The 25,963-nt window shown below is 41.6% G+C and overlaps 1 protein-coding gene across 5 annotated transcripts in view; it reads right to left on the reverse strand.

Moving 5' to 3' along the window:
• TMEM87B (transmembrane protein 87B) overlaps window positions 1-25,963 on the reverse strand; it is a 51,185-nt gene that overhangs the window by 5,616 nt on the left and 19,606 nt on the right. For 3 of the 5 annotated variants that reach the window (XR_008700111.1, XM_055539286.1, XM_055539288.1), the window contains exons 9-17: window positions 21,709-21,808; window positions 19,431-19,524; window positions 15,631-15,704; window positions 13,369-13,475; window positions 13,216-13,274; window positions 11,892-11,995; window positions 11,534-11,607; window positions 3,791-3,864; window positions 1,415-1,467 (exon numbers count right to left, since the gene is read on the reverse strand). Coding sequence is in view for 4 of the 5 variants with exons in the window: in XM_055539286.1 (XP_055395261.1) it covers window positions 1,415-1,467; window positions 3,791-3,864; window positions 11,534-11,607; window positions 11,892-11,995; window positions 13,216-13,274; window positions 13,369-13,475; window positions 15,631-15,704; window positions 19,431-19,524; window positions 21,709-21,808 (739 nt within the window). In the remaining variant the exon portion in view is untranslated. Of the gene's footprint in view, window positions 1-1,414; window positions 1,468-1,794; window positions 1,949-3,790; window positions 3,865-11,533; window positions 11,608-11,891; window positions 11,996-13,215; window positions 13,275-13,368; window positions 13,476-15,630; window positions 15,705-17,808; window positions 17,883-19,430; window positions 19,525-21,708; window positions 21,809-25,963 lie in introns of those variants that run through there. The other 2 variants (XM_055539287.1, XM_055539289.1) reach the window with 2 other exon arrangements.

Below are 25,963 nucleotides of genomic sequence, written 5' to 3' on the forward strand. Positions count from 1 at the left end.
AAGATGCGACTGGCAGTGCAGCTCGTGGTAGAGACGGAAGAAGGTGAAGCGGGGCCTCAGAGATGTGCAGGAGGAGCCGCTTAGATGGCTCAGAACAATACCGTCGAGGAAAATCCAGAGGAGACGACTACCTTAGGGAAATACGAACCAGAACCTTGAAGGCCAAGGAGAAAGCTTGGCACCTCATTTACAGATAAACACTAGCCATGGCTCCTGCTGTGAGGGAAACGACTAAAACTCACTAAGATGGAATCGGCGCACTGAGACGGAAGGGGCACTCTGCCAAGCTGGCCTTCGCATTCATCAGAGACACAGAAAAGCCAGGATATACAGCATGTGAGTATCAGAGACACACCAGGTCATATGGGTTACTCATGATCTGTTTAAATTATTCTATGACTTGCAGAATTTTTGCTCCATTTCTATAGAAGCATATAAAAGGACTTCACATACACGTGGATGTAAAGTCCAGTTTCTAAACTTGCTATGTAAACAGCACATGCATGTTGGGTAGCACTGAGCTAAACTTCTTATTAGACAGAAATGGTCTAAATAGGAAGTAAATGGGAGCCGGGAAAGGAACAAACCATCCTCTCTAGCCATCCTGTTGTCTACCATGGGAACAGCTACCTGGAATTCATGTGTCACATAGCAACGGTCCCCAGTCTTTTAGGTCCCAGGGACCAGTTTTGGGGAAGACAATTTTTCCATGGACTGGGGTGGGGTGGGGATGGTTTGAGGATGATTCAAGCATATTATATTTACGATGCCGCCACTGATCTGATAGGAGGCGGTGCTCAGGAGGCAATGGGAGTGATGGGGAGCAGCTGTAAATACAAATAAAGCTTCTCACAGTTGCCCGTCACCCACCTCCTGCCAATACCAGTCCGTGGCCCGGGGACTGCAGTTACATACAGACACTAGTCTGCGGCCCAGGGACTGCGGTTAGATATAGACACCAATAAAGAAGAACCCAAAGGGCTCCAAGTCCCAAACAGGCTTCCTCTGCACTCTGGCTTTCCTAAGCTCATGTTTCTCCTCCAAAAGCATTCCCACGCTACATGTTATTGCGGTTACATGTGTTTAAATTAAAAAAGTTTGAACTTTTCCATATTATAAAGTGAAAACAAAATGACTCTGACCCTAATAAACTTATATTTAAAAAGGAGCTGCTTACAGGGCAGGAGTATTAAAATAGCTGTTGTGCACTGAAAAGGGAAGGAGAAAGACAGGCCAAGGCAGGGCTATGTTTTCTTTGCATTTCAGCATGAAGTTAATCTGTCCATTACTAGTGATGGGGCCCACAGAAACATACAGAGGAAAAAGGCTTACAAGGCACATAAAAAAGTATGAAAATTATCCCTTTATACTACAGCCTAAATATTAGATTCAAACTTTAACAGAGGATATTTACACATCTGTGAATGAAGAGGGAATATTTTCCTCCACCCATTTCAAATCTTCACTCTGTAGAAATAAACATTTACATATTAGCATTTGCTTAATAACACCTGGAAGCAGAATTCTAAAATAGAATATATATATAATTTAAGCATTTACATTTAAATGCATGATGTTCTTTTAATTTCTACATAGCCTAAGAACTTCACTCATGCCACACAGAAACTATGCCAGGATTTTCTTAAATAGTCAAACAAACATTTGGACTTTGGATTTTTGTACTTCTCTGGTTTTAGTTAGATGCAAAGGCATTATTTTTTTTGTCTTGAAAAACCACAGTAAAAATAAAGAGCGTTGATTTATAAGATAAGCAACAGCAAGGATACTGATTTGTATTCATTGTTTTGCTTCCAGCATTCGTCACGGCTACTGTGCTCATTTTATATCATGATTTTACAATTTTTCAAAAGAAAAAGATGATGGTAGAGATATTCTAACTTTATAGAAGCCTATTTATTCCAATTGTTTGTGTTTAATGCTCATTTCTCTACAGGAGAAAAGAAAAAAGAAAAGCAAGTCAGTCTGGGGGCTTCCCTGGTGGCTCAGATGGTAAAGAATCTGCCTGCAATGCCGGAGACCCAGGTTCGATCCCTGGCTCTGGAAGATCCCCTGGAGAAAGGAATGGTTGCCTACTCCAGTATTCTTGCCTGGAGAATTCCACGGACAGAGGAGCCTAGTGAGCTACAGTCCATGGGGTTGCAGAGTCTGACATGACTGAGTGACTGACACTTTCACTTAGGGTACCTACATTTTTTTTTTCTACAGAAAATGTGCTTATAGTCATTTTACTGAGACTAAGAAAAATAAAAGGTATACTGAATATTTTGGTTTACGATATGAAATAAGACAAATTGGCTATATGGAATCCTCTGGTTCTAGCATTAAAGACATCTTGCTCACCTAGAGAGAGAAAAAGCAACTGAGCCAGTACTAATAGGAAGCCAATTCTCTGTGTGAATCTCAGGGAGAAATAAGCCAATCAAGAAAAGACAAGGTTCCAAACTGCTGATCGAGAGCTGGCTACATAATTTCAAGAAATGAAAGCATTTTCCCTTGCTATATGTGCAAAAATTGAGCTTTAAAATAAACTGAGACAAATCCCTAAAATAAGAGGAAAATTTCTTAGCAAGCTGAGGGTTTAATAGATCTAAAGGCAGATAAATAAAACCGTTGTACTTTATTTTCATTTGTTTGACCATGCAGCAAGTGGGATCTTGGTTCCCTGGCCTGGGATAGAAGCTGTGCCCCTACAGTGAGGCACAGAGTCAGCCCCTGGATTGCCAGGAAAGTCCCAAAACTCCTGTACTTTTAAAAGCTTAGTTAAATTACCATAAAACTATTCAAAGAACATACTTTAAAGAATTACTAATTACAAAAGTAAAAATTAGAGAAGTTACCAAATCCAACAAATGAAACTTGCATACACCATCCATTCTGTCAGGACTTAGGTGTGCTCATAAACTCTTACACCTTGTTAACCACAACAGAGGTAAGAAAGCCAAACACAAAACTGTATGACAGGCATTTACATGTTGTTTAATTACTTTCATAACTACCACTTTATGTATAAATAATATGCATAAAACATTTAAAAACTCATTTCTAGCCTACATTTTACCATTTTATTCAAGCTTATGTGGTTTAACACTCCTCCTCCAACAGATAAACATCATCTGAAATGGCTTCAAAGATCACTTAAAAATGCTGAAAATTAACACAAACTTTTACTGTAACAAAGCATCTCGAGCTTTAATATGCATGGGATTCATCGATGGAATCCTATTAAAAAGCAGATTTAGATTCAGTAGGTCTGGTATATGCCTGAAATTCTGGTCCAAAGACAACACATGAAAAGCAAGGGGCTTCCCTGGTGGCTCAGAGGTAAAGAATCCACCTGCCAATGCGGGAGACATAGGGTTAATCCGTGATCCAGGAAGATCCCACATGTCACGGAACAACTAAGCCCATGTACCACAGCTATTAAGCTCTGGAGACCCGGAGCCCCAACTACTGAAGCCACGTGCATAGAGCCGTGCTCTGCAACAAGAGAAGCCGGGGCACCGCAACCAGAGAGACCACTCACTGCAGCTAGAGAAAAGTCTGAGCAGCAACCAAGACCCGGTACAGTCAAAATCAAAGAAATAAAATTCTGTACAGAAAAGTAAGGGTTTACAGCACTTAGCTGTCAGACTTAACTAGTACCACTACTTGGTAACATTTACTTTCATACAAAAAACCTAGTGAAAAATGTTCTCTGGAAGGTTGATGAACATGACATTCATACATATTTCTGAAGTATTAAAGACTATTAAATATATATTATACTCACAAAATTATCAGAAGTAGCAGATTTAGCTGTTCCATTGGAAACTGTTTTTGAGGCTCTTAATTTTATTCCTTCAGCTGTAATGAGAAACATTATAGAAATACATAAAATTATAAAATAACAACATTTTCCTTTGTAGCCTTACATTTGCTGCTGCTGCTGCTGCTAAGTCGCATCAGTCGTGTCCAACTCTGCAACCCTATAGACAGCAGCCCACCAGGCTCCCCCGTCCCTGGGATTCTCCAGGCAAGAACACTGGAGTGGGTTGCCATTTCCTTCTCCAATGCATGAAAGTGGAAAGTGAAAGTGAAGCCGCTCAGTCGTGTCCGACTCTTAGCAACTCCATGGACTGCAGCCTACCAGCCTCCTCCGTCCATGGGATTTCCCAGGCAAGAGTTCATATTTCTAGTCCATGGGATTTATCAATATTTCAATATTGATAATATTGAACAATATTCAATATTTATCATATATCAATAAAAATATCAATATTTCCCATCCATGGGATTTCCCAGGCAAGAGAGTCCTCACATTTTATAACTCTATAAAGAGACTTCTAATTTCAAAAACCTATGATATTGGAATTAATTTGGCACTAGTAAAAGACAACAAACTGGTTCCAAATCAGGAAAGGAGTATATATTGTCTGTATAAAAGCTGTATATTGTCACCCTGCTTATTTAACTTGTATGCAGAGTACATCATGAGAAACGCTGGGCTGGAAGAAGCACAAGCTGGAATCAAGATTGCCAGGAAAAATATCAATAACCTCAGATACGCAGATGACACCACCCTTATGGCAGAAAGTGAGGATGAACTAAAGAGCCTCTTGATGAAAATGAAAGAGGAGAGTGAAACAGTTGGCTTAGCTCAACATTCAGAAAACTAAGATCATGGCATCCGGTCCCATCACTTCATGGCAAATAGATGCGGAAACAGAGCAAACAGTGACAGACTTTATTTTCTGGGCTCCAAAATCACTGCAGCCATGAAATTAAAAGATACTTGCTCCTTTGAAGAAAAGTTATGACCAACGTAGGCAGCATATTAAAAAGCAGAGACATTACTTTGCCGACAAAGGTCCATCTAGTCAAGACTATGGTTTTTCCAAAAGTCACGTATGGATGTGAGAGTTGGACTATAAAGAAAGCTGAGCACCGAAGAATTGATGCTTTTGAACTGTAGTGTTGGAGAAGACTCTTGAGAGTCCCCTGGACTGCAAGGAGATCAGTCCTGGGTGTTCATTGGAAGCACTGATGTTGAAGCTAAAACTCTAATACTTTGGCCACCTGATGCAAAGAGCTGACTCATTTGAAAAGACCCTGATGGCTGGGAAAGATTGAGGGCAGGAGGAGAAGGGGACGACAGAGGATGAGATGGTTGGATGGCATCACCAAACCAATGGACATGAGTTTGAGTATACTCCGGGAGTTGGTGAGGACAAGGAGGCCTGGCGTGATGCAGTCCATGGGGTTGCAAAGAGTTGGACATGACTGAGCTGATTGACAAGTACATTCTTCAAAGTGTTATTGCATTGGTAAAATAATCTGAAGCAACAACAAAATCCACTGAACAATATGTGCTGCTTTATTTTTGGACTCTTCTGTTTAAGTTTTCTGACATTTAATCTCCTAATTTATTAATCTGTCTCTTGGACTCTATTTCGATACTCTGATACATCTCTGTCCTTCTGCCAATACCACACTGTCTTGATTAGTATAACTTGAAATTTTTGTCTTGAAATCAGAGTTAAGTCCATTAATTTCATTTTATTTAGACATAATTCCCACAGCATAAATGCACCATTTTGAAGGGTACACATCTGTGGATTTCAGGACAGTCACGGAATTATGCAATCATCACCACTATTAATTTCAGAAGGTTTTCATCACCACCTCCCACACCCATTAGCAGTCACTCTCAATTCACTCCTTCCACCAGCCCCTGCTGCTGCTAAGTCGCTTCAGTCGTGTCCGACTCTGTGCGACCCCACAGATGGCAGCCCACCAGGCGCCCCCGTCCCTGGGATTCTCCAGGCAAGAACACTGGAGTGGGTTGTCATTTCCTTCTCCAATGCATGAAAGTGAAAAGTGAAAGTGAAGTTGCTCCCTCGTGTCCGACCCTCAGCAACCCCATGGATCACAGCCTATTAGGCTCCTCCGTCCATGGGATTTTCCAGGCAAGAGTACTGGAGTGGGGTGCCATTGCCTTCTCCGACCAGCCCCTTGCAGACACTAATCTATTTTCTATCTCCATGGATTGATCTATTCTGGACTTTTCACGTAAATAGCATCATATAACGTACAATCTTTTGTAATTTATTTCTTTCCCTTAGCATAATGCTTCAAAATCTACGTTGTAACTACGAGCACGATTAGGCTCTTCCAGATCTTTTGTATTTCCACATATATTTTAAAGGGTTTCCATTGTGGCTCAGTGGTAAAGAATCCACCTGCCAATGCAGGAGACACAGGTTCAATCCCTGGGTCGGGAAGATTCCCTGGAGAAGGAAATGGCAACCTACTCCAGTATTCTTGCCAGGGAAATCCCATGAACAGAGGAGCCTGGCAGGCAGCAGACCATAGAGTTAGATACAACAACAAAAACAAATTTTAAATCTGCTTAACCATTGTTTTAAAAGTCAGCTAGACTTACAACTGGGATTGTACCGAATCTATTTTACATATCAATTAGGGAAGTGATGGGTTAATAATACTGAGCTACAATTCATAAACATGTTAAAGCTCTACACTCACCTCTAATTTCTCTTGGCACTGTTTTGTATTCTTCAGTGCAGTTTTGCTCATTTTTTCCATTAAATTTATTCTTAAATATTTTATTTTTGAAGCTACTGTAAATCATATTTTAAATTTCATTTAAAAAGTATTGCCAGTTGGTATGTAAAAAAACAACTAATTTCTGTGCATTGGACATACATCTTATGATTCTGTTTTATTCAGTTATTAGCTCTGTTGTGTTTTTTTCCTATAGATTTCTTAGGCTTTTCTACACACATAACCCTGCTGTCTACCAATACAAACAGATTTCCTTCTTTCCACGCTTCAGGCCTTTTGTATTCTTCGGGCTGGTCTGTGGGCTTTGCCTTTCTTGACCTCCTGTTGTGAAGTTGAGTCACAGTGGTGAGCAGTTATCTCTGTACCTGGTTTCCAGTCTTGGGAGAAAATTCACCATTTCACCACTAAGTATGATTTCAGGTGTGGTGTTTTTTCATACTATTCTGTAATTTGTTTGCTAAGTGGATTGCTTTTATATGAAAAAAAAATGAGTAGGTACTGAACTCTGTGATACGTGTTTCTGTACCTATTGAGATAATTACGCCATTTTACTTCCTTATTTTTTAGTTGAATTACACTGATTGATTTCCAAATGTTAAAACGGCCTTGCAACTCTGGAGTGAAGTCCACTTGACAATAATGACCTTTCAATACTGTGCTAGATTTTATTTACTCATGTTTTTAAAGAAATATTATGTCTCTACTCATAAGTGATATTGGTCTGTAACTTTTTCTTTTTTGTCTTTGTTTGATTTTGGCATTTGAGTTGTGCTGACCTCATAAAATTCGTTAGGAAATATTCTTACCATTTCTATGTTCTGAAGAATTTGTGTAAGATTAGAATGTTTCTTCCTTAAGTATCTGAAGGTTAGTTAAGCCATTTGGGTCTGGTGCTTTATGGGAAGATTTTAAACTTCAATCCAATTTCCTTAAGAGATATAGGGCTATTTCAATTTAGTGGCATAGGGTTAGATTAGGGTAGTTTCTTAAGTGTATTTTTCAAGGAATTTGTTCATTTTATCCAAATGCACAATTTCTTCATAATACCCCTGACCTACTTTCTTACTATAATAATGTCTTTCTATTTTTCCAGTGTTGGAAATTTGTCTTGCTATATTGTTTGTCTCTATTTCTGGCTTAGATTACCTACAGGCTAATCCATTTTTATTAATCTTTTCTAAAAGAAACTACATTTAGCTTTGTTGATTTTCTCTCTTTCTCTCTGTTTTCTATTTCATTGATGTAGACAGTTAACTTTATTATTTCCTTCCTTCTAACTACTCCAGTTTAATTTGCCACTGTTTTACTAGCTTCTCAAGATGGAAACATATCATCACTGATTTTATATGTCTTTTTTTTTTTCTTGGTAATATAGACACTTAGAGCTATTAATTTTCTAAGAATTGGCTTAGTTGCATCCTATAAAATGTGATGTTTTGTTTTTATTATCATTTTATTATGAAATACTTTTTAATATTCCTTCGATCCATGAGTTACTTAGAAATGTATTATTTAATTTCTAAACATTTGATTATTTTGTAGATATACTGTTACGCATCTAATTTAACCATTGTGACCATAAACACTCTGTGATTATAACTACTGAAATATATGGAGACATTTTTAATGGCCACTCACATGGGTTCTTTTATGTAATGCAGACTTGAACACTTATCTTCAGTTGCTAAATGTAATGTTCTATAAACATCAATCAAATCAATAAGGTCAATGGCCTTATTCAGTTCTTGTACATTATTACACATATGTTTTCATGTCTTATTAATCACTGAAGAGAAAGTGTTAAAATATCAACTTATTTGTATCTTTCTTTAGAGCTTCAAAATTCATGAATCAAAATTTGATATTAGATATCACTAGATATATACACATTTAGGACTACAATGTCTTCTTGATAAATTCATCCTTTTATCATTAAGAAGTGACACTACACAAGCCACACTAGCTTTCTGATGCTTAGTGTTTTCATGGTTTATCTTTTCCCATACTTTCAACCTTTCTGTGACATTTTTGAGGTGTCTCTTGTAAACATCACACAGCTGAGTTTCATATAATTTTTTAACAATCTGACAATCTCTTCCTGTTGAGTACTTAGTCCACTTGCATTTATTTTAATTATCAAAATAGGTTACTTAAGTCCATTTTGCTTTAGTATTCAAATTTGCTTTACTACTTTATTAAGAACTATAATACAATATTGATTTCATTTACTTTATGTCTACATGTTATAAATCTCATGTTATTATTTTTGCTACAAAAAGTTAGTTGACTTTTAAAAGATTTTTTTAAAAAACAGTGACTTTTTATATTTCTCCATGTATGTACTATTTTCAGTGCTTTCCCTTCAGTCAGTTTCATTTTTGTTTCTTGATCAATTTTGGAAATCTTCTGGCCAATATTTTTTCAAATATTCTTTATGCCTCATTCTCTCTTCCTCTTCTAGAGCTCAATTATGTACCTGTTAGACTGCTTAATCGGAGAAGGCAATGGCAACCCACTCCAGTACTCTTACCTGGGAAATCCCATGGACGGAGGAGCCTGGTGGGCTGCAGTCCATGGGGTCGCTAAGAGTCAGACACAACTGAGCGACTTCACTTTCACTTTTCACTTTCATGCACTGGAGAAGGAAACGGCAACCCACTCCAGTATTCTTGCCTGGAGAATCCCAGGGACGGGAGCCTGGTGGGCTGCCGTCTATGGGGTCGCATAGAGTCGGACAGGACTGACATGACTTAGCAGCAGCAGACTGCTTAATACTGTCTTTCTGGTCACAGAAGTGAGTTCATTTTGTTTCTAGCCTTTTGTCTCTGGTTTTCAGTTTGAAAAATTTCTTTTGCTTTGTCTACAGATGCTATTACTTGGTTGTATCCAATTTACTTGTCTACTGTTAATCCTATTTTATGGATTTACTTCAGATGTTCTGCTTCCCTGGTGGCTCAGAGGGTAAAGCGTCTGCCTGCAATGCGGCAGACCCGGGTTCAATCCCTGGGTCGGGAAGATCCCCTGGAGAAGGAAATGGCAACCCACTCCAGTATTCTTGCTGGAGAATCCCATGGATGGAGGAGCCTGGTAGGCTACAGTCCACAGAGTCACAAAGTGTTGGACGTGACTGAGTGACTTCACTTCCACTTTCTTTCTGATATTCTATATTTAGTATTTTTATCTGGTTCTTCTTCTTCTTTTTTTTTGTTTAGTTTCCATGTCTCTCCTGAAATTTCTCTTGCCTTCACCAATCTATTCCTACAGATTCTTTGTTGTTGTTGTTCAGTCGCTAAGTTGTATCCGACTCTTTGCAACCCTATGGACTGCAGCACACCAGGCTTCCCTATCCTTCACCATCTCCCAGAGTTTTCTCTAACTCACGTCCATTGAGACAGTGATGCCATCCAACCATCTAATCTTCTGTCACGCCCTTCTCCTCTTGCCCTCAATCTTTTCCAGCATCAGGGTCTTTTCCAATGAGTCAGTTCTTTGCATCAGGTGGAAAAAGTACTGGACCTTCAGCTTCACCATCAGTCCTTCCAATAATATTCAGAGTTGATTTCCTTTAGGAGGGACTGGTTGGATCTCTTTGCTATCCAAGGAACTCTCAATACTCTTCTCCAGCACCACAGTTTGAAAGCACCGTAGATTCTTTAACATATTTATAACAATTATTTTTAAAGTCTTTCTTGTTAATTGTAACATCTGGGCCATTTCTAGGTCACTATTGACTGATTTTTCCCTTAACTATGGGTCACAGTTTCCAGTTTCATTCCCTGTCTAGTAATAAATTTATCATTGTATATGGGACATTGAGAATGGTATCTTATAGATTCTGGATTCCCTTATCTCTGAGAAGTGTTTTGTTCCAGACGGCATTCAGATTATGGCTGGATCACTTTAATCTTTGGGGGACATGCTTTCAAATTTTATTAGGGTTTATTTCAGTTTAGCTCTAGTCCTAGGGTAAATTTCAGTGGTCCCAGACTGTGGTCTTTATTTCTAAGGAGTAGCCCTTCTGGGGTTTTAATGGAAAGCCCAAGGGATTTACCCAAGCACTTTTAACTTGTTGAGATTTGAATTTCAAACTCTGCAGTGGGCATGTGCTGAAATTTTTGTTCTGCTTCTTAAGCAAACAGCTATTATTTTTCCCCTGGCCTTTTGGAGTCTCAAAATGCCCCTTTCAGGCATCAGACAAGATTAGAGAGACTTTTTAAAGACTGTGGAATTTCTTCCTTGGTGGCTCTCTTTTCTGGATTTCTTTCCTCAATTTCCAGGCATTCTTACAGCCCCAAGCTTTACTCTCCAATTCCTTGCATCAGTGAGATTGCACCTATCTGCTTGAGCTCTAGCCTGTCTCATTGACTGGGCACACACTCTGGACTGAAGCTCTACAAATGTGGAACTTATTAAGTGCAGCTCTTTTCTTTCAACATGAAAGTTCCTCCAGTTTCTGCCTGCCTTTCATTGCTCTCCAGTGCCTTTAAACAATTAATTAAAAAAAAATTCTGCTCAGAGTTTATTCTAGCTATCAGCAGGAAGACTGTCCAATACAATTCATTCCATCATTACTGGAGCCAAAACCAACACACTGAATTTTAATATCTCTGCTACGAGAAATTTAGCAATCATCATTAAGAAGATTTATCAATATTATTTGGGAGCTAAGTACAATATACACCAAAGTAGTCTTGTGGAAAACAAGTGTACTGACTTCAATACTCAGACATGAAGAGCAAACGAAGCTCCAACTACAGTAACAATCTGGAAAATTTCATTACTGACTTTTCTTCTTGTGACTGTCTACTGTAACAGAGCTTTCCTCAGATACAGTCTTAAAAATATTTTACAGGAAAAAAAATGTTGCTGACCTTGCATCACAGGTAGAGACACAGTATTTCTTTGTTACAATAGATACAATGGTTATTTAGTAAGAAAACGTATCACTCACTTAAATTTTCAGATGTTACCATGAATTCTTCAATTTCATCATCAGAATCATCTATTAAAGGCATGAAGGCATATCTAAATAAGAAACAAGGAGCAGTTTTACTAGTGTGTTTAAACCTGTTCAATGTTCAGTTTACACCTGAAACAGTCATTCCAGGGATCCCTCTTCCCTCTTCCTGCGGGGAGACCCCTTTCTCCCCCCTGTATCTCTCCTTTCACTGTCTTCCTTCTGTTATATTTGTCTCCCCACTTGACTGTATACCTCTTAACAGCAACGACTACTTCTCTGGTTTCTATAAATGCTTTTCTAACATTGTAGCAGAAGATGAACAAAATCCTGGCCCAACTATGTAAGGTACCTCTGATTATTTGCTGATGGTCTCCACAAAAACATTATTACAATAAGAATAAGTGAGAAAAGGAAGCTCCAAAATGCATCATCAACCCAGCGTTCCATCCAATCCTAGAACAAGGATGATTCAAACAGGAAAAGTTAATTTTTGATAAACAGATTTCCCACTGAAATAGTATATAATGACAAGTACTAATGAAATCCTTCCAACCAGTAAGTCTTCAAAAAAAATGAGCACATATTTTTTCAAGAAACATAAAAACTAAGAAATTCTGTCTTAAAATCCATATTAATTCTTAGTTGAGCCTTATAATCAATCCAGTCAATAAAACCCTAACAAATTAAACAGTATCATGAGAAGAATTAGAGCTGAAAAGGGCTTCAGAGGTCAATTAATTTATTTTCTAGACAAGAAGAGTTTCTTCTCTCGTGAAATTTTCCCTAAGGCAGCAGAAGTCCAGGGTTTTCACAGGGCTCTTTATAATTATATAGAACTAGCAAGGAGATCAAACCAGTCAACCCTAAAGGAAATCAACCCTGAATATTCATTGGAAGGACTTATGCTAAAGCTGAAGCTCCAATACTTTGGCCACCTGATTGGAAGAGCTGACTCATTGGAAAAGACCCTGAGTCTGGGAAAGAATAAGGGCAGGAGAAGGGGAGCAACAGAAGATGACATGGTTGGATGGCATCATCAACTCAAAGGGCATGAGTTTGAGCCAACTCTGAAAGATAGTGAAGGATAGGGAAGCCTGGCGTGCTGCAGTCCATGGGGTCGCAGAGTCAGACTTGGCGACTGAACAACAACCAATATAGAACTAGAGGCTATTTCCAAATCAAGAAATCCCCAGAAGGGCCTTTTATATTTTCAGTCTAAGAAATATATCTTCTAACTAGAGAATGCAAGGAGAATACCTCCTGAATGTTCATGATGAGTATACTATAAACATGTATAAAATCCTAGGAACATGTCGGGCTTAAGATTTAGAATCCCACTTAGATACAAAGCAACCCCGTCACACTGTGTGCTGGAAGAAAACGACTTCCTGTTACCTTAGACTATTCAGGGAGAGGATTCCTTTTCAGAATACAACAAAAGAAGCTGAGAAAAGGGCATAATTGGAAACAGAGATTTAGGAGGAACTTTGTTTCAGACTTGTTTAAAGGAGACAAATGTTTTTCTAATCCTACACAAAATAATTCCAAGTATATGGAATATCTCCATTACAATTATCTTGGTCTACAAACACAAACTAAACTCTTCAAACTTACACAAAATAAAAGAGTACAATTAAAAATGAAAACTGTTTACATAGGAAGATTATACTTACTGATTGACATTTTGCAAACCTAAATGTCTTAGTTGTCCACACCATAAACACTACAGATGCTGAAACACACCAAAAAAAAAAAAAAAGTCAACCTCTGAAGGGACATATACAATACTAAAATAATTTATTATAAAAGAAAATCAGATAACTTACCCAGTATGGCAAAGATGAGGGTATTTGTAAAGTGCCTGTATAAAGAAAATTTTACTGTGTTCTTTCTTAGCCTGAGAGTCTTCATAGTTTGTGCCAAACTTATAAAAATGTGAAAAAGAGTTAAGGGAAAAATTTTAAATAATAATACACAGTTAAGATTAAAATTGAAATAAGAATCTTCTGCTACATTTCCAAAACTACTGCTACACAGAGTTCCTATAATTTAAAACTAATAAAAACACAGAAAATGTCTTCTCCACTAACGTATAATCACGATAGCAATTTTATTACAGATTTTGTTGTACAATTTACCACTGTCTGAACTAAGTAAACAAACTTCAAGGAAAAAGAATGTAAGGGACAAGACCTATGTTGTGTTCCTTCAATGCCAAGTTCTCAAAACACAGGACAGAGCAGGACACAGACTAAATGCTAGGTACAGACGCCATCAGGACGTGCCGTTCGGCTTGTGGTTTTCTGTCTCCGTTTCTTTATCTTTTTGGTTTCTGGTCTATTCTCATTCTACCCTCTGAATGATCATAATTAAGAAGTCATGTCATGTATCAATTCCATTTTACAAATTAAAAAAAAAACTGAAATATGTCAAGTAAAACAAATCTGGACTTAGGTAAGGAGAGAATTTATTCAAGAGATTACTGCAATATGGAGAATATTCTGACTGTAAGATCTGTAGGAGTCCCAAAGGCCAGGCAGGGAAGGGCTTTGCTTTTATTACTGTTGTTGTTGCTTAGTTGGAAGTCATGTCCGACTCTTATGTGATCCCATGGACTGTAGCCGGCCAGACTCCTCTGTCCATGGGATTTTCCAGGAAAGAATACCGGAGTGGGTTGCCATTTCCTTCTCCAGAGGATCTTCCCGACCCAGGGTTCGAACCTGCATCTCTGGCATTGGCAGGCGGGTTCTTCACCACTAAGCCACCAGGGAAGGGAAGCCCTTCGCTTTTGTAAGGAGGTGTAGATTAGGACTCGAGAGTAGCAGGTGTGGGCAGGGGGTGGCCTGACGGGCCAGTTGCTCGGGGTTATGACTTTCCTTGAGGCCTGTAGGTTCTCAGGAAGGGCTGTGAAAGAGGGCTGTGGGTGGATGAAAGCTCAGGGACCTGGGGGAAGGAGAAGGCTTAGTCAGTTTGGTGAGGTCTGACGTTTTGTCCAGATTAGTCAGTAGGTATACAGGTTTGTGTCTGGCCTTGTTGTAAGTAAACAAGGGAACCCCTGGGAAGCTCACTGAAGTCCCATGGGGAAAGACAGCTTTTAAGCCTTTTCCCAAACACCAAAGGGTGGAGGCTGTCTTAGGGGTGGCTATTTTCCAGGAGCACAGGGCTCAGGTGTGCAGCGACATTGTCAGATACGAAGAAGCAGAGAGAGGCCTGTCCACTGGCTCCTCAGCAGTGAGGCTGTGCTCAAGCCAGAGCTCTGTAAACACGAGCAGCTTTCTCTGCAGCCTGCCAAGCCCTGTGTAGGGATCACCCACTGAACATACATCACAAAGCTGAGCAAAGGGGAATGTAAGTGGCACATTTTAGATTTATTTATGCCTCCTCTTTAAATTCCCAATACTTCATTAATCAAAAACTTCATTTTAGTCCTAAAATTACCAAAGCTGCTTTTCAATTTTTCTGTGTTCCGTCACTTCAGTCATGTCTGACTCTTTGTGATCCCATGGACCCATAGCCTGACAGGCTCCTCTTTCCATGGGATTCTCCCAACAAGAATACTGGAGTGGGTTGCCATGCCTTCCTCCAGGGGATCTTCCTAACCCTGGGATTAAACCTGTGTCTCCTGCATTGCAGGCGTGTTCTTTACCACTGATGTGAAGAGCTGATTCACTGGAAAAGACCCTGATGCTGGGAAAGATTGAGGGCAGGAGGAGAAGGGGAGACAGAGGATGAGATAGGTTGGATGGCATCACCAATTCAATGGATGTGAGTTTGAGCAAACTCTGGGAGATGGTGAAGGACAGGGAAGTCTGGTGTGCTGCAGTCCATGGGGTCACAAAGAGTTGGACACAATTTAGCAAATGAATAACACAAATGGCCCATTAAGTTGCAACAGAAGATTAATTTCTATCAGAACACAATTCAACCAATTAAGGTTGCTGTCAGGACTTACAGACATGGAAATACACGTTATTCAATAAACACGATCAAGACCGAATACTCTTAAAGCAGTAATGAAAGCATGCAGGCCCCACCACCCTGACGGGAGAGTCACCTTGCACGTGCTGCTGCTGTGGCTGGAAAAGGATATCCACCAGCACAAGCCAGAGTCAAGAAGAGACAGAGGGAGGCTGGCCAGAAGCACAAGGTCAGAATCATTTGCCTGCAGCAAAAGAGCAAAAATAAATAAATAAATAAAACAAACAAGCAGGAAAAGAGAGGCAGGAGGCAACAGCTTTTTAGCATTTTCAAGCTATGTTTTCTATTACTGTAGGTAGAATCAGATTCTTACAGAAGAAGCTAGATTAGGTTCATTGAAAGCAAAGGAAGCATGGTCAAGATTCCAGCACTTGATTCTGTCAGGATGTGGTCCTGCTTCTTTGCTTGTCACTTGGTAATCATTTAGGAAACCCACTACCTCTGTGTACAGAGAAAGTGGACTCTTCATCTCAGTAATGCAAACTACCGAATAGCAATCTAAGAGCAGACATCAGAAGTTCAGGTTGAACTTCCTTTTCTCTCACCATAAAATGCAAACCATGGGAATTTCAATTTCTGGACATCTTTATAACTTTGATCTCTAACATCTTTATTAAAAATATCAATAATTGAGCAAGCTAAATCTTTCCCCTTATTTTCTGTATCTCCCCGCCTGAATCTGGCTCATGACGTGTTGGACCAAAGCCAAAGTTGTCCATAAAGGTGGCAAGTTACCCTCATTCAAATCCAGATGGAATTAGAGCCTTTATAGCCACTTTTCTCTGGAATTTTGGGCCAATTTGCATGACTCTGTGTTTTTCCCAATGAACTACCTTGTGGGTGGTTAAGAGCAAGAATTCTTTGAAACACACATGTGTAAATGACCAGAAGAAAAGATAACATAGGTTTTTAAATGCAAATTCTGTAGCTCAAGTAGTTGATGGCGAAACATATGCTGCCTCACATAAGCATACCCAAGCTTAGCAATAAGATAATTCCAAACCGAACAGATATCTTAAGCTCATTTTCTAAACATGCAATGACAGAAGAGAAGACACAAAGGCTGGCGATGGCAATGCTGAGCCCTGCTAGTAGCTAGTCTGCCTGTGTGCTCAGTCGCTCAGTCGTGTCCAACTCTTAATGACCCCATGGACTCTAGCCTACCAAACTCCTCTGTCTGCGGATCCTCCGGGCAAGAACAGTGGAGTAGGTTGCCATTTCCTCCTCCACGGGATCTTCCTGACCCAGGGATCAAACCCGAGTCTCTGGCATTGGCAGGCAGATTCTTTACCACTTAGCCACCAGGGAGACCCAGCAGCGAGGTCACCTCCCCTGCAGTTCTGCTTGCCCATGTCCCAGGGTAAATTCTTCATCACTGGACCGCAAGTCCTCTGACGCATTTTTAAAAAAGTCATCCCTGAGTTCTCTCTTAGAAGCTTTGATCATGCCATTCACCTGTGCAGCTTCAACTCCTTGATATTTCCACCTTCGGAGAACTCTAAACTCTTAAGCATGTCCTTCTGTCTTTCCCTTCTGGCCCCACCTTCTAAGATTCTCCCACATGTGGTACTTACAGGCAAGCTGGTTTGAGAGATTCTGCCACTGTCTCTATATTTTGTTGCTCCCAGTGATTTGGTCCCCTCATATCTTCCCAGAAGGCTTTTCCCCCAGTTCTTTTCCTGTGTGTGCCTGCCAAGTTGCTTCAGTCGTGTCTGACTCTTTGCAACCCTATGGACTGTAGCCCACCAGGCCCCTCTGTCCATGGGATTCTCCAGGCAAGAATACTGGAGTGGGTTGCCATGCCCTCCTCCAGGGCATCTTCCCAACCCAGGGATCGAACCTACATCTCTTTTGTCTCCTGCACTGGCAGGCGGGTTCTTTACCACTAGTCCCCCCTGGGAAACCCTAATTCTTTTCCTAGTAAATTCCCATTTGTCCATGCAGTCTCAATTTAAATGTCACCATCTCCATGAAGTCTTTCTGGGCTGTCAGCCTGCAATTAATTTCTCTTTCCTGTTTGCACAGCACCTCTGTAAAATAGCAATTACTATTGCTATGTTGCTCCTAGTTAAGTATTTGTCTCCTCCACCTGATTCCTCTATATGTTCATTTGAGTTTGCTAAACTAATAGAAAAAATAAAGGTATTTTTTAATTGAAGAATTGTTACTTTTTCATCTTCAACTAAATTCCTATAACACATAACTATATGTCTCTCTGCTATTTCAAATTAAAAATATTATGATTTTGATGACATAACAACAAACTATTTTAGGACACAGCAAAGGATATGAACCATACAAAAATGGAGTCAATAAGTGCTAAAATGATGTCACCAAGGACAACAGCTAAATGTTTAGAACCCTGAAAGATAAAAACAGGGAGAGAATCTGAACGTAAAAATTGCATTATAATAATCATCTGATGAAGAAAAACAGTTTCTCTCATCCTTTTATAAAAGGCTATATAAAAGACTTTATTGCCTAACAGAACTGTGTGTGAGCACGTGGCATCCGTCTGTTTCAGGAGCCACAGGTGTTGGTTTGCCACCAGCCTGTCTAGTGATAACGTGAAACTGCCACTAAGGAGAGGCACGTAAAACACGGCATGTCCCGCCCAACTCAGGTCAACCGGTTCTCTCTCCGCCCTCTCCTCACCAAACGTGCAGCCACGGCTCCTAAGGCAATGGGCTCCTCCTCCTCCCCCCGCAAGTGAAAGGATGTGAAAAAGGTAAAATAAGGAAAAAGAGCTGAAACCACAGAATGGATGCACACACTACTCAAGAGCTGACAGAGAATCACACCCGAAACCGCCACATCTAAGATGCTGACCACGTCAAAGTGTAAAGAAATACGTCATCTATCCGTGGGATGTTTATCCTTTCTCTTTTCTTCCCAGCAAAGATAAGCTTTCTATGAATTATGTATGTAAATAGAAAGTTCTTCACTATTATGTAAAAGTAATAATAAATGCACCTTTCAAGGAGTCAGAGGTGAAGAGAGGTGTCTCTAACCCAGAATTCACGTATGTCAAAGACACTGGAAGAAGGGTGAGGTTTTTAACATTATTGGACAAATGCCCGTCTTTAAAACGTCAGATCAAACTATGTGAAGTAAATGTATGTGGCAATGTACAGGTTATTCACTCTGTGTACAATGGTCTGATTTCACTATCTAACCCAAAAGACGTTTTAGTAAAAATTACACAGTTCTCTGAATCAAAATAATAATAATAATAATAAGCTCCTTAATCACTAAGTCATCATCAAACATATTACGAAGGAAAACCAAGAGCTAGACATCTAGGGGTCTTCGCAGATACAAATACTTGCTCTTCTCTGGGGTAAACTACTGCTGCCCTGGCTGCCAGAGCCATTCCTCCCTAGAACACCACCTCTTCCTGGTTCCTCCAAGAGTAGGGCCACTGAATCCCCTCAATACTGAGCCCACCAGAGTCAGGGAAAATGGACAAGTACCTGACGCTTAAAAGAGAGAAGACATGTAATGTCTGCATGCTTAGAAGGTAAAATTAACTTTCTGCTCACTTACACATGTTTAAACAAAGGGTTAAGGAAGAAATGAACGTGTTCAGACTGTATAATGATAAAAATGAACATTCTTCATAAAGAATAACCATGAACGCTTTTGAGATGGAACTATTAATAATTCCTAGGGTGACACCAGGCAGTGCCTTCAAAAACCATATCATTTTTAAACTGCTCTGGTTAGCCTTTTACTTTCAAGACATACTAAAAAAGAGAAATAATCCACGGGGTGTTGTGGGGGGTACTCAAAATTGGGCCTTTTTCACAAATTTCCTATCTTTAAAAATTCATCTCAGGAGATAAGAAAGTAAAGTCGTATTTCACAGCAACAACAAAAAAAAGTGCAAGTGGAATGATGCAGTTTTTACCCCAATGACTCTCATCACGCCTTCAACAGCCGCAAAGATAAAATAAAGAACCCCCAATCCAATGACCCGGTGCATGACGGTTCCTAGACGAGGCCTGGAATGAGGAGGAGGAAACAGGAAAAAAGAAAAAGGTAAGTAAAGCGCATCTGAGTACAGTAGCTGGCCCCGCTTCCAGCACCAAGGACGTCACTGTCCAATCACATCCGTCAGCTCCCACCATAGAGGGGTTCTGTTTAAAGCAGGGTTATTCCCTGGGAACCAGGCAGAAACAGGCTCAGGAAAAATAGGTCTCCTTCTCTAGGACTTGAAACTGTATCGATGCCTGTGAAACAACACTTTAAAAAAAATTATTTATTTATGGCTGCACTGGGTCTTTGTTGCTGAGCCTGGGCTTTCTCTAGATGCGGAGAGCAAGGGCTGCTCTCTCGTTGTGATGTACGGGCTTTTCCTATTGCAGAGCATGGGCTCCAGGGCTCGCGGGCTTCAGCAGGTGCGGAGTAAGGGCTCAGCAGCTGCAGCTCCTGGCTCTAGAACACAGGCTCAGTAGTTGCGGAGCACGGGCTTAGCTGCGCTGTACCACGTGCGATCTTCCTGCACCAGGGATTGAACCAGTGTCCCCTGCATTGCAAGGCAGATTCTTAACCACTGGACCACCACGGAACTCTGGAGGCAACATTTCTGAGACCAGGAGATTTTGCTGCTGAAATCCAAGCAGTATAATGAACATAACCCAAGTACTATGTCTACAGAATGGATGAAAAGATTGATGAAACCTAGAAAATGCCAAATTCTAAGGGTCACTGGCAGAACTAATCATTTAAGTCTTTCATGAACATACATTGTAAACCATTCTGAGATGTGTTTTTTTAGAGATAATCCACTGATGGATTCCATGACGTGGGCAGAGAAAGAGCAGGATGTCAGGAAATCAAATCCCACCGCTTTCTCTCTCAGTACCTCCAAACAAGAGTCCTAACAGACTTCAGCATTCATTCTTCAAATTAAAAAGAATTAAAGTAACCAGTTTGGATTCTTTGAAAGTATAACTGAGTCAGGAATATGCAAAGATGATGGTTTTTAGCAACTGGAAATTTGAAAACAGAATTGAAATTTCTGGGATTCCCTGGTGTCTAGTGGTTAGCACTCAGCGCATGCAATGCCAAGGCCCAGGTTTGATCCCTGGTCAGGGAACTAGATCTCACATGCTGCAACTAAGAGTTCACACGCCACAACTAAAGATCCTGCGTGCCACAAGTAAGATCCACCATAGCCAAGTAAATAAATATTAAAAAAAAAAAAAAGATGTAGCTGTGGTTCAGTGTGAAGGTTTGAGCTTCTGGGAATCAGAGTCTCAGGGAACAGACTCCTCCATGTTCACAACCAGGGACTCAAAAGTAAGAAGGAGAAAAGATCTTGATAGGATCTGCAGGAGATAGCCAGGCTTCAGACAGTTCTGCCGACCTGGTGTTTAATCAGAGCATGCTCTCTTACAATATCTCAAACACAATCATAACATGTAACTGTGCTGCCTAGGAAATAGAAAATGACCCGCGCCTCAAGAATCATTTAAAATTTTCCATTATCCTTAAAGTTGATTATTCATCTAATTATAAAAAGTTACTGGAACTTAGGATCTTTATTTGAGGAAAGTATAAAACAGGAGGACTTCCCAGGTGGCATTAGTGGTAAAGAATTTGCCTGCCAATGCAGGAGAGTGGAGAGATAAGAGACGTGCTTTCAATCCCTGGGTTGGGAAGGTGCCCTGGAGAGGGCATGGCAACCCACTCCAATATTCTTGCCTGGAGAATCCCATGAACAGAGGAGCCTGGCGGGCAACAGTCCATAGGCTTGCAAAGAGTCGGACATGACTGAAGCCACTGAGCACACATGCATAAAACAGCCAGTGCACGGAAATCCATTAAAGGCACTTCCCTGGTGGTCCAGTGGTTAAGAATCCACTTTTCAATGCAGAGGAGGGGGCACGAGTTCGATCCCAGGTCGAGGAACTAAGATCCTACATGCCTCGGGGCAACTAAGCCTGTGCCACAACTAGAGAGCCGGTGCGTTCTGGAGCCCTCCCCTTAGAGAAGCCCATGCTGCAACAAAGACCCCAACTGCCACAACTAAGGCCTGACGCACCCAAATGATTAATTGATTAAAAAATTTAAAGTCCCTTAGAAAACACATCCTGGCAGGTATTTCCCTGTCCAGTTTCACAGGGGGTATCATGGAGATGGACGCACTCACAGGGTGGAGGTGCGGTGTCTTTTCCACTTACTTTACGATGCCATATCCCAAGCTCACGATGATCACCAGGAGGCGAGCCAGAGTCCTCTTGATCGCAGATATCAATTCCGCAAATATCAGTAACCCTTGGGCTGACGGGGAAGAAGGAAAACCATTTGCTCTGGGTCCACCTGGACGCCTGTCGCCAAGACTCTACACATGTACTATGTACAACTATATTCTGACCGCAGATGAATTAGCCATATTTAAATTTAAAGGTCATCTAATCTAATGCTGTTTGCAATCTCGGTGAAGGGGATTATCCACCTCCTAAAGAACTTGCTCTGTATCAGATCAGCTCTATGGGGCACGATCTCCTCAAGCTCCCCTCTGGTCTCACTCCCCCACTTGAGGCTAAAGAACTAGAGCTCCTTAGTAGCAGCAGTCACTCACTTTTGTCTGACTCTTTGCAATCCCCTGGACTGTAGCCTGCCAGGCTCGCTCCTCTATCCATGTAATTTTCTAGGCAAGAATACTGGAGTGGGTTGCCATCCCCTTCTCCAGGGGATCTTCCTGACCCTGGAGACTTCCCTGGTGGCTCAAATGCTAAAGTGTCTGCCTACAATGTGGGAGACCTGGGTTCGATCCCTGGGTCGGGAAGATCCTCTGGAGAAGGAAATGGCAACCCACTCCAGTACTCATGCCTGGAAAACCCCATGGATGGAAGAGCCTGGCAGGCTACAGTCCGTGGGGTCGCAAAGAGTCGGACACGACTGAGCGACTTCACCTCACCTCACCTTCACCTCTCCAGGGGATCTTCCTGACCCAGGGATCAAACCCAGGTCTCCTGCATTGCACATTCTTTACCATCTGAACCAGCAGGGAAGCCCAGAGTCCCTTCCTGTCCTGTAAACACTTGAAAACCATAATGTCCTCAGAGCTCTCTTTTCCCCAGGTTGCCCCGTCATTTACTGATTTCCGCTCCCACTGTGTGGTTGTCACAGGAAAAGAAACCCCATGTTCCCCGCCCTTGTGAAGCCTGGGCTCTGGGCAGGACAGAATGCAGCAAGAGCTGGAGGAAACACAGTCTGTGTCCCAGGATGGCAAGGAAAGCGACCTACACCTCACATGGGCAGGAAAAGCTTCTCAGAAGTGACCTCTACACCAGGGTTTGAAGGCTGTTGTTGTTGTGGTTTCGTTGCTAAGTTGTCTCCAACTCTTTGCAACCCCATGGACTACAGCACGCCAGGCTTCCCTGTTCTTGACTATCTCCCAGAGCTTCCTCAAACTCATGTCTGCTGAGTCAGTGATGCCATCCAACCATCTCATCCTCTGTCAACCTCCTTCTCCTCCTGCCTTCATTCTTTTCCAGCTTCAGGGTCTTTTCCAATGAGTCGGCTCTTCACATCAGCTGGCCAAAGTATTGTCGCTTCAGCTTCAGCATCGGTCCTTCCAATGTTCAGGGCTAATTTCCTTTAGGATGGACTGGTTTGATCTCCATGCAGTCCAAGGGACTCGATGGAGGTGAAGGCTGAGTAGGAGTAACTGTTCAGAGGAGGGAAAGCGGAAAAGCAAAGGAAATGGCACACGCAGAGGTATGAAGAAAGAAAGAGAAAAACAAAATATGCTGCAAGACGGGACTTCCCTGGCGGTACAGTGGTTAAGATTCTGCACTTCCACTGCAGAAGGTGTGGGTTCAATCCCTGGTCAGGGAAGTAAGATCCTGCATGTCTCACAGCATGGCAAAAAAAAAAAAAAAAGTTGCAAGATGTGAAAGTTTGGCAGGTCTGCAGCAAAGCATGTAATCAGAGAGGTCAAAATAAGACTGGGACAGAAGCAGGGCCCATTCACCTGGGTTTTATGCCAGGCCGTGAGTCTGGTTTTGCTGCTAAAGTTGATGGGAAGTCAATGACAATAAAAAATAAGAGTGGGACTTCCCTGGTGCTCCAGTAGCTAAAACTCCTTGCGCCCAACACAGGTGGCCCAGGTTCAACCCCCGGTCAGGACATTAGATCACACATGACACCACTAAAAGCTTGCACGCCACAGCTAAAGATCCAACATGCTGGACAGCTAAGACACAGAGCAGCCCATAAGCAAACAAGTCAAAAAAAAGAGTGAAAACTGCATTGACGAACTACAGGCTATAGGCCAAATCTGGCCTGACGTGTGCTTTGAAATGAAGTTTTATTGCAGAATGTAGCCATGTCCATTTGCTGTCTGTGGCATCTTTCAGCTCCTAAGACAGTAGTTGAGAATTTGCAACAGAGCCAACAAAGTCAAAAATATTTCCTGTGTAGGTTTTGCAGGAAGAGCTTGCTGACCCTTAGAATAAAATGGACAGCTTTATTTTATCAAGATTGCTCTACTTAATGGCTTGGGAAGGAATATAGGAGAGGAAAATGCTTAGGAGACGACTCCAGAATCCAGCCAAGAGATGTTGAGAGCTCTGGTGGTGAAGACAGAAAGGAGGAAAAAGACACTCAGAAACCAGCTCTTAATCCACCTAATTATTCTTTTCAGCTCACATTGCTCCATCCTCTCCAGAAGAAACCACAAGAGGCCTCGTCCAATACCTTGAAGAAGTTCAGATACACCGTGCAGTGAGTTTATACATCTGCCTGCTGCCTACCCAAAGCACAAGCCAACTGACCTATCCTTAGCGCACCCTTGCTGTGTCCTAACAACCACTGTTTCTTCACTGCTTCACTTTCTAGATTTTGTCCTTCCAGGACCAATGCTAAGCAAGACAGCCTGGGTTTCAGAGTCCACACTTGGGGAAATCAGAAGGAACATCAGCCCAGGCTCCATCTGGCACCTCTCTTTTCCATAGGACTCCTCAGAGACGAGGACAGCTGCCCGGGCTTTCTCTTCTGAGGCCTGGAGGAGCCATCTCAGAGGGCTTGACGGCCCTGAGGGTGGCAGGTGGGCTCTCCTCTTCACGGATCTCAGGCTTTTGCTGCCCCTCACCCAAGTTCACACCACCTTCTCCAGACAGAGACCCCTCACCACTGGCAGCAAAGAAGCTGACCTACCTCCTCTGACACTCAAGAATGCTTTAACAACCAGTCACAAGCAGCAACTTACTCTTTCTTCCTCATTTGGTTTAGGGTGGGCGCACACACACACACACACGTGCTCATACATCACTAAAACTTCTTAGAGAGTAATAACAGCCCCAACAGGCCTCCCTAGATGTGTGTCTTTGCTTTATTCTTTTGTATATTGTCCTTTTAAACTTTTAATTTTTGAGAAACTACAATACAGTTTTCTCTCTCCAACACAGAAAGCAATATAATGAACTCCCATGTACTATCACTCAGCACCAATACTTATCAACATTATGCTGCCTTTGTCTCATCTACATTCCAACTCACCCTTTTTCCCCAGAGGATTTTAAAATAAAGAACGACATAACTACACCCTTTGAAAATCTGCACCATGACCATTTGTAACTGACTATTCGAGTACATCCTGAGTACCTTCTATCTTTTTGAGCTATCTCTCTTTCAAAGGTTCAGCGATGAAATTCACTATATCTTTACGTTTCTGGCCACCCCCCTCCTTTTTTTTTTTACTAGCCACACTGTGAGGCATAAGGGATCTTAGTTCCCTAACCAGGGATCAAACCTGTGCCCCCTGTACTGGAAGCACAGAGTCTTAACCACTGGAAGGGAAGTCCCTCTGTATAGACAGCACACTCTATCTTTCAGCAGTCTGGGGCACACGTCTGAAGATGCCCACTTGAATGCTCGGCCGGCGTCCCATGTCCCACTGTGTGAACTGGGACGGTGCCTCCCATGGTCACATGAAACTCTTTGTAAAAGGCTGCAGGCGCCATCCACCCTACACTACTCATCTGACTCCTGTGGCCAAACTTTCTTTTCTTTTTTGTTGGGGAAAGGAGAAGAAAGAGGATGGATGAAAAAAAGAGAAATGTGTTAAAAGGACTGGCAGCACCCAACGTCCCCAGTCCAGAATTTTGTACTGCTTTAAGCCAGTCACTGGTAGCTGAACTTTAGGGAATTTTTTTCTCCTCGGGAGGGAAGTCAGGGAAAGTCAGCAAGAACACAGAAAGCAAAGACCATACACATGCTATCCTAGTTCAGAGACCTACTTTGACACTCTCTTCTTGGCTTCTGTCCTTTTCATCTATATTGCTGCTGCTGCTGCTAAGTCACTTCAGTCGTGTCCGACTGTGTGTGACCCCATAGACGGCAGCCCACCAGGCTCCTCTGTCTCTGGGATTCTCCAGGCAAGAACACTGGAGTGGGTTGCCATTTCCTTCTCCAATGCATGAAAGCAAA

Source organism: Bubalus kerabau, chromosome 11 (genome assembly GCF_029407905.1).
Source record: "Bubalus kerabau isolate K-KA32 ecotype Philippines breed swamp buffalo chromosome 11, PCC_UOA_SB_1v2, whole genome shotgun sequence".
Classification (NCBI taxonomy): Eukaryota; Metazoa; Chordata; class Mammalia; order Artiodactyla; family Bovidae; genus Bubalus; species Bubalus kerabau.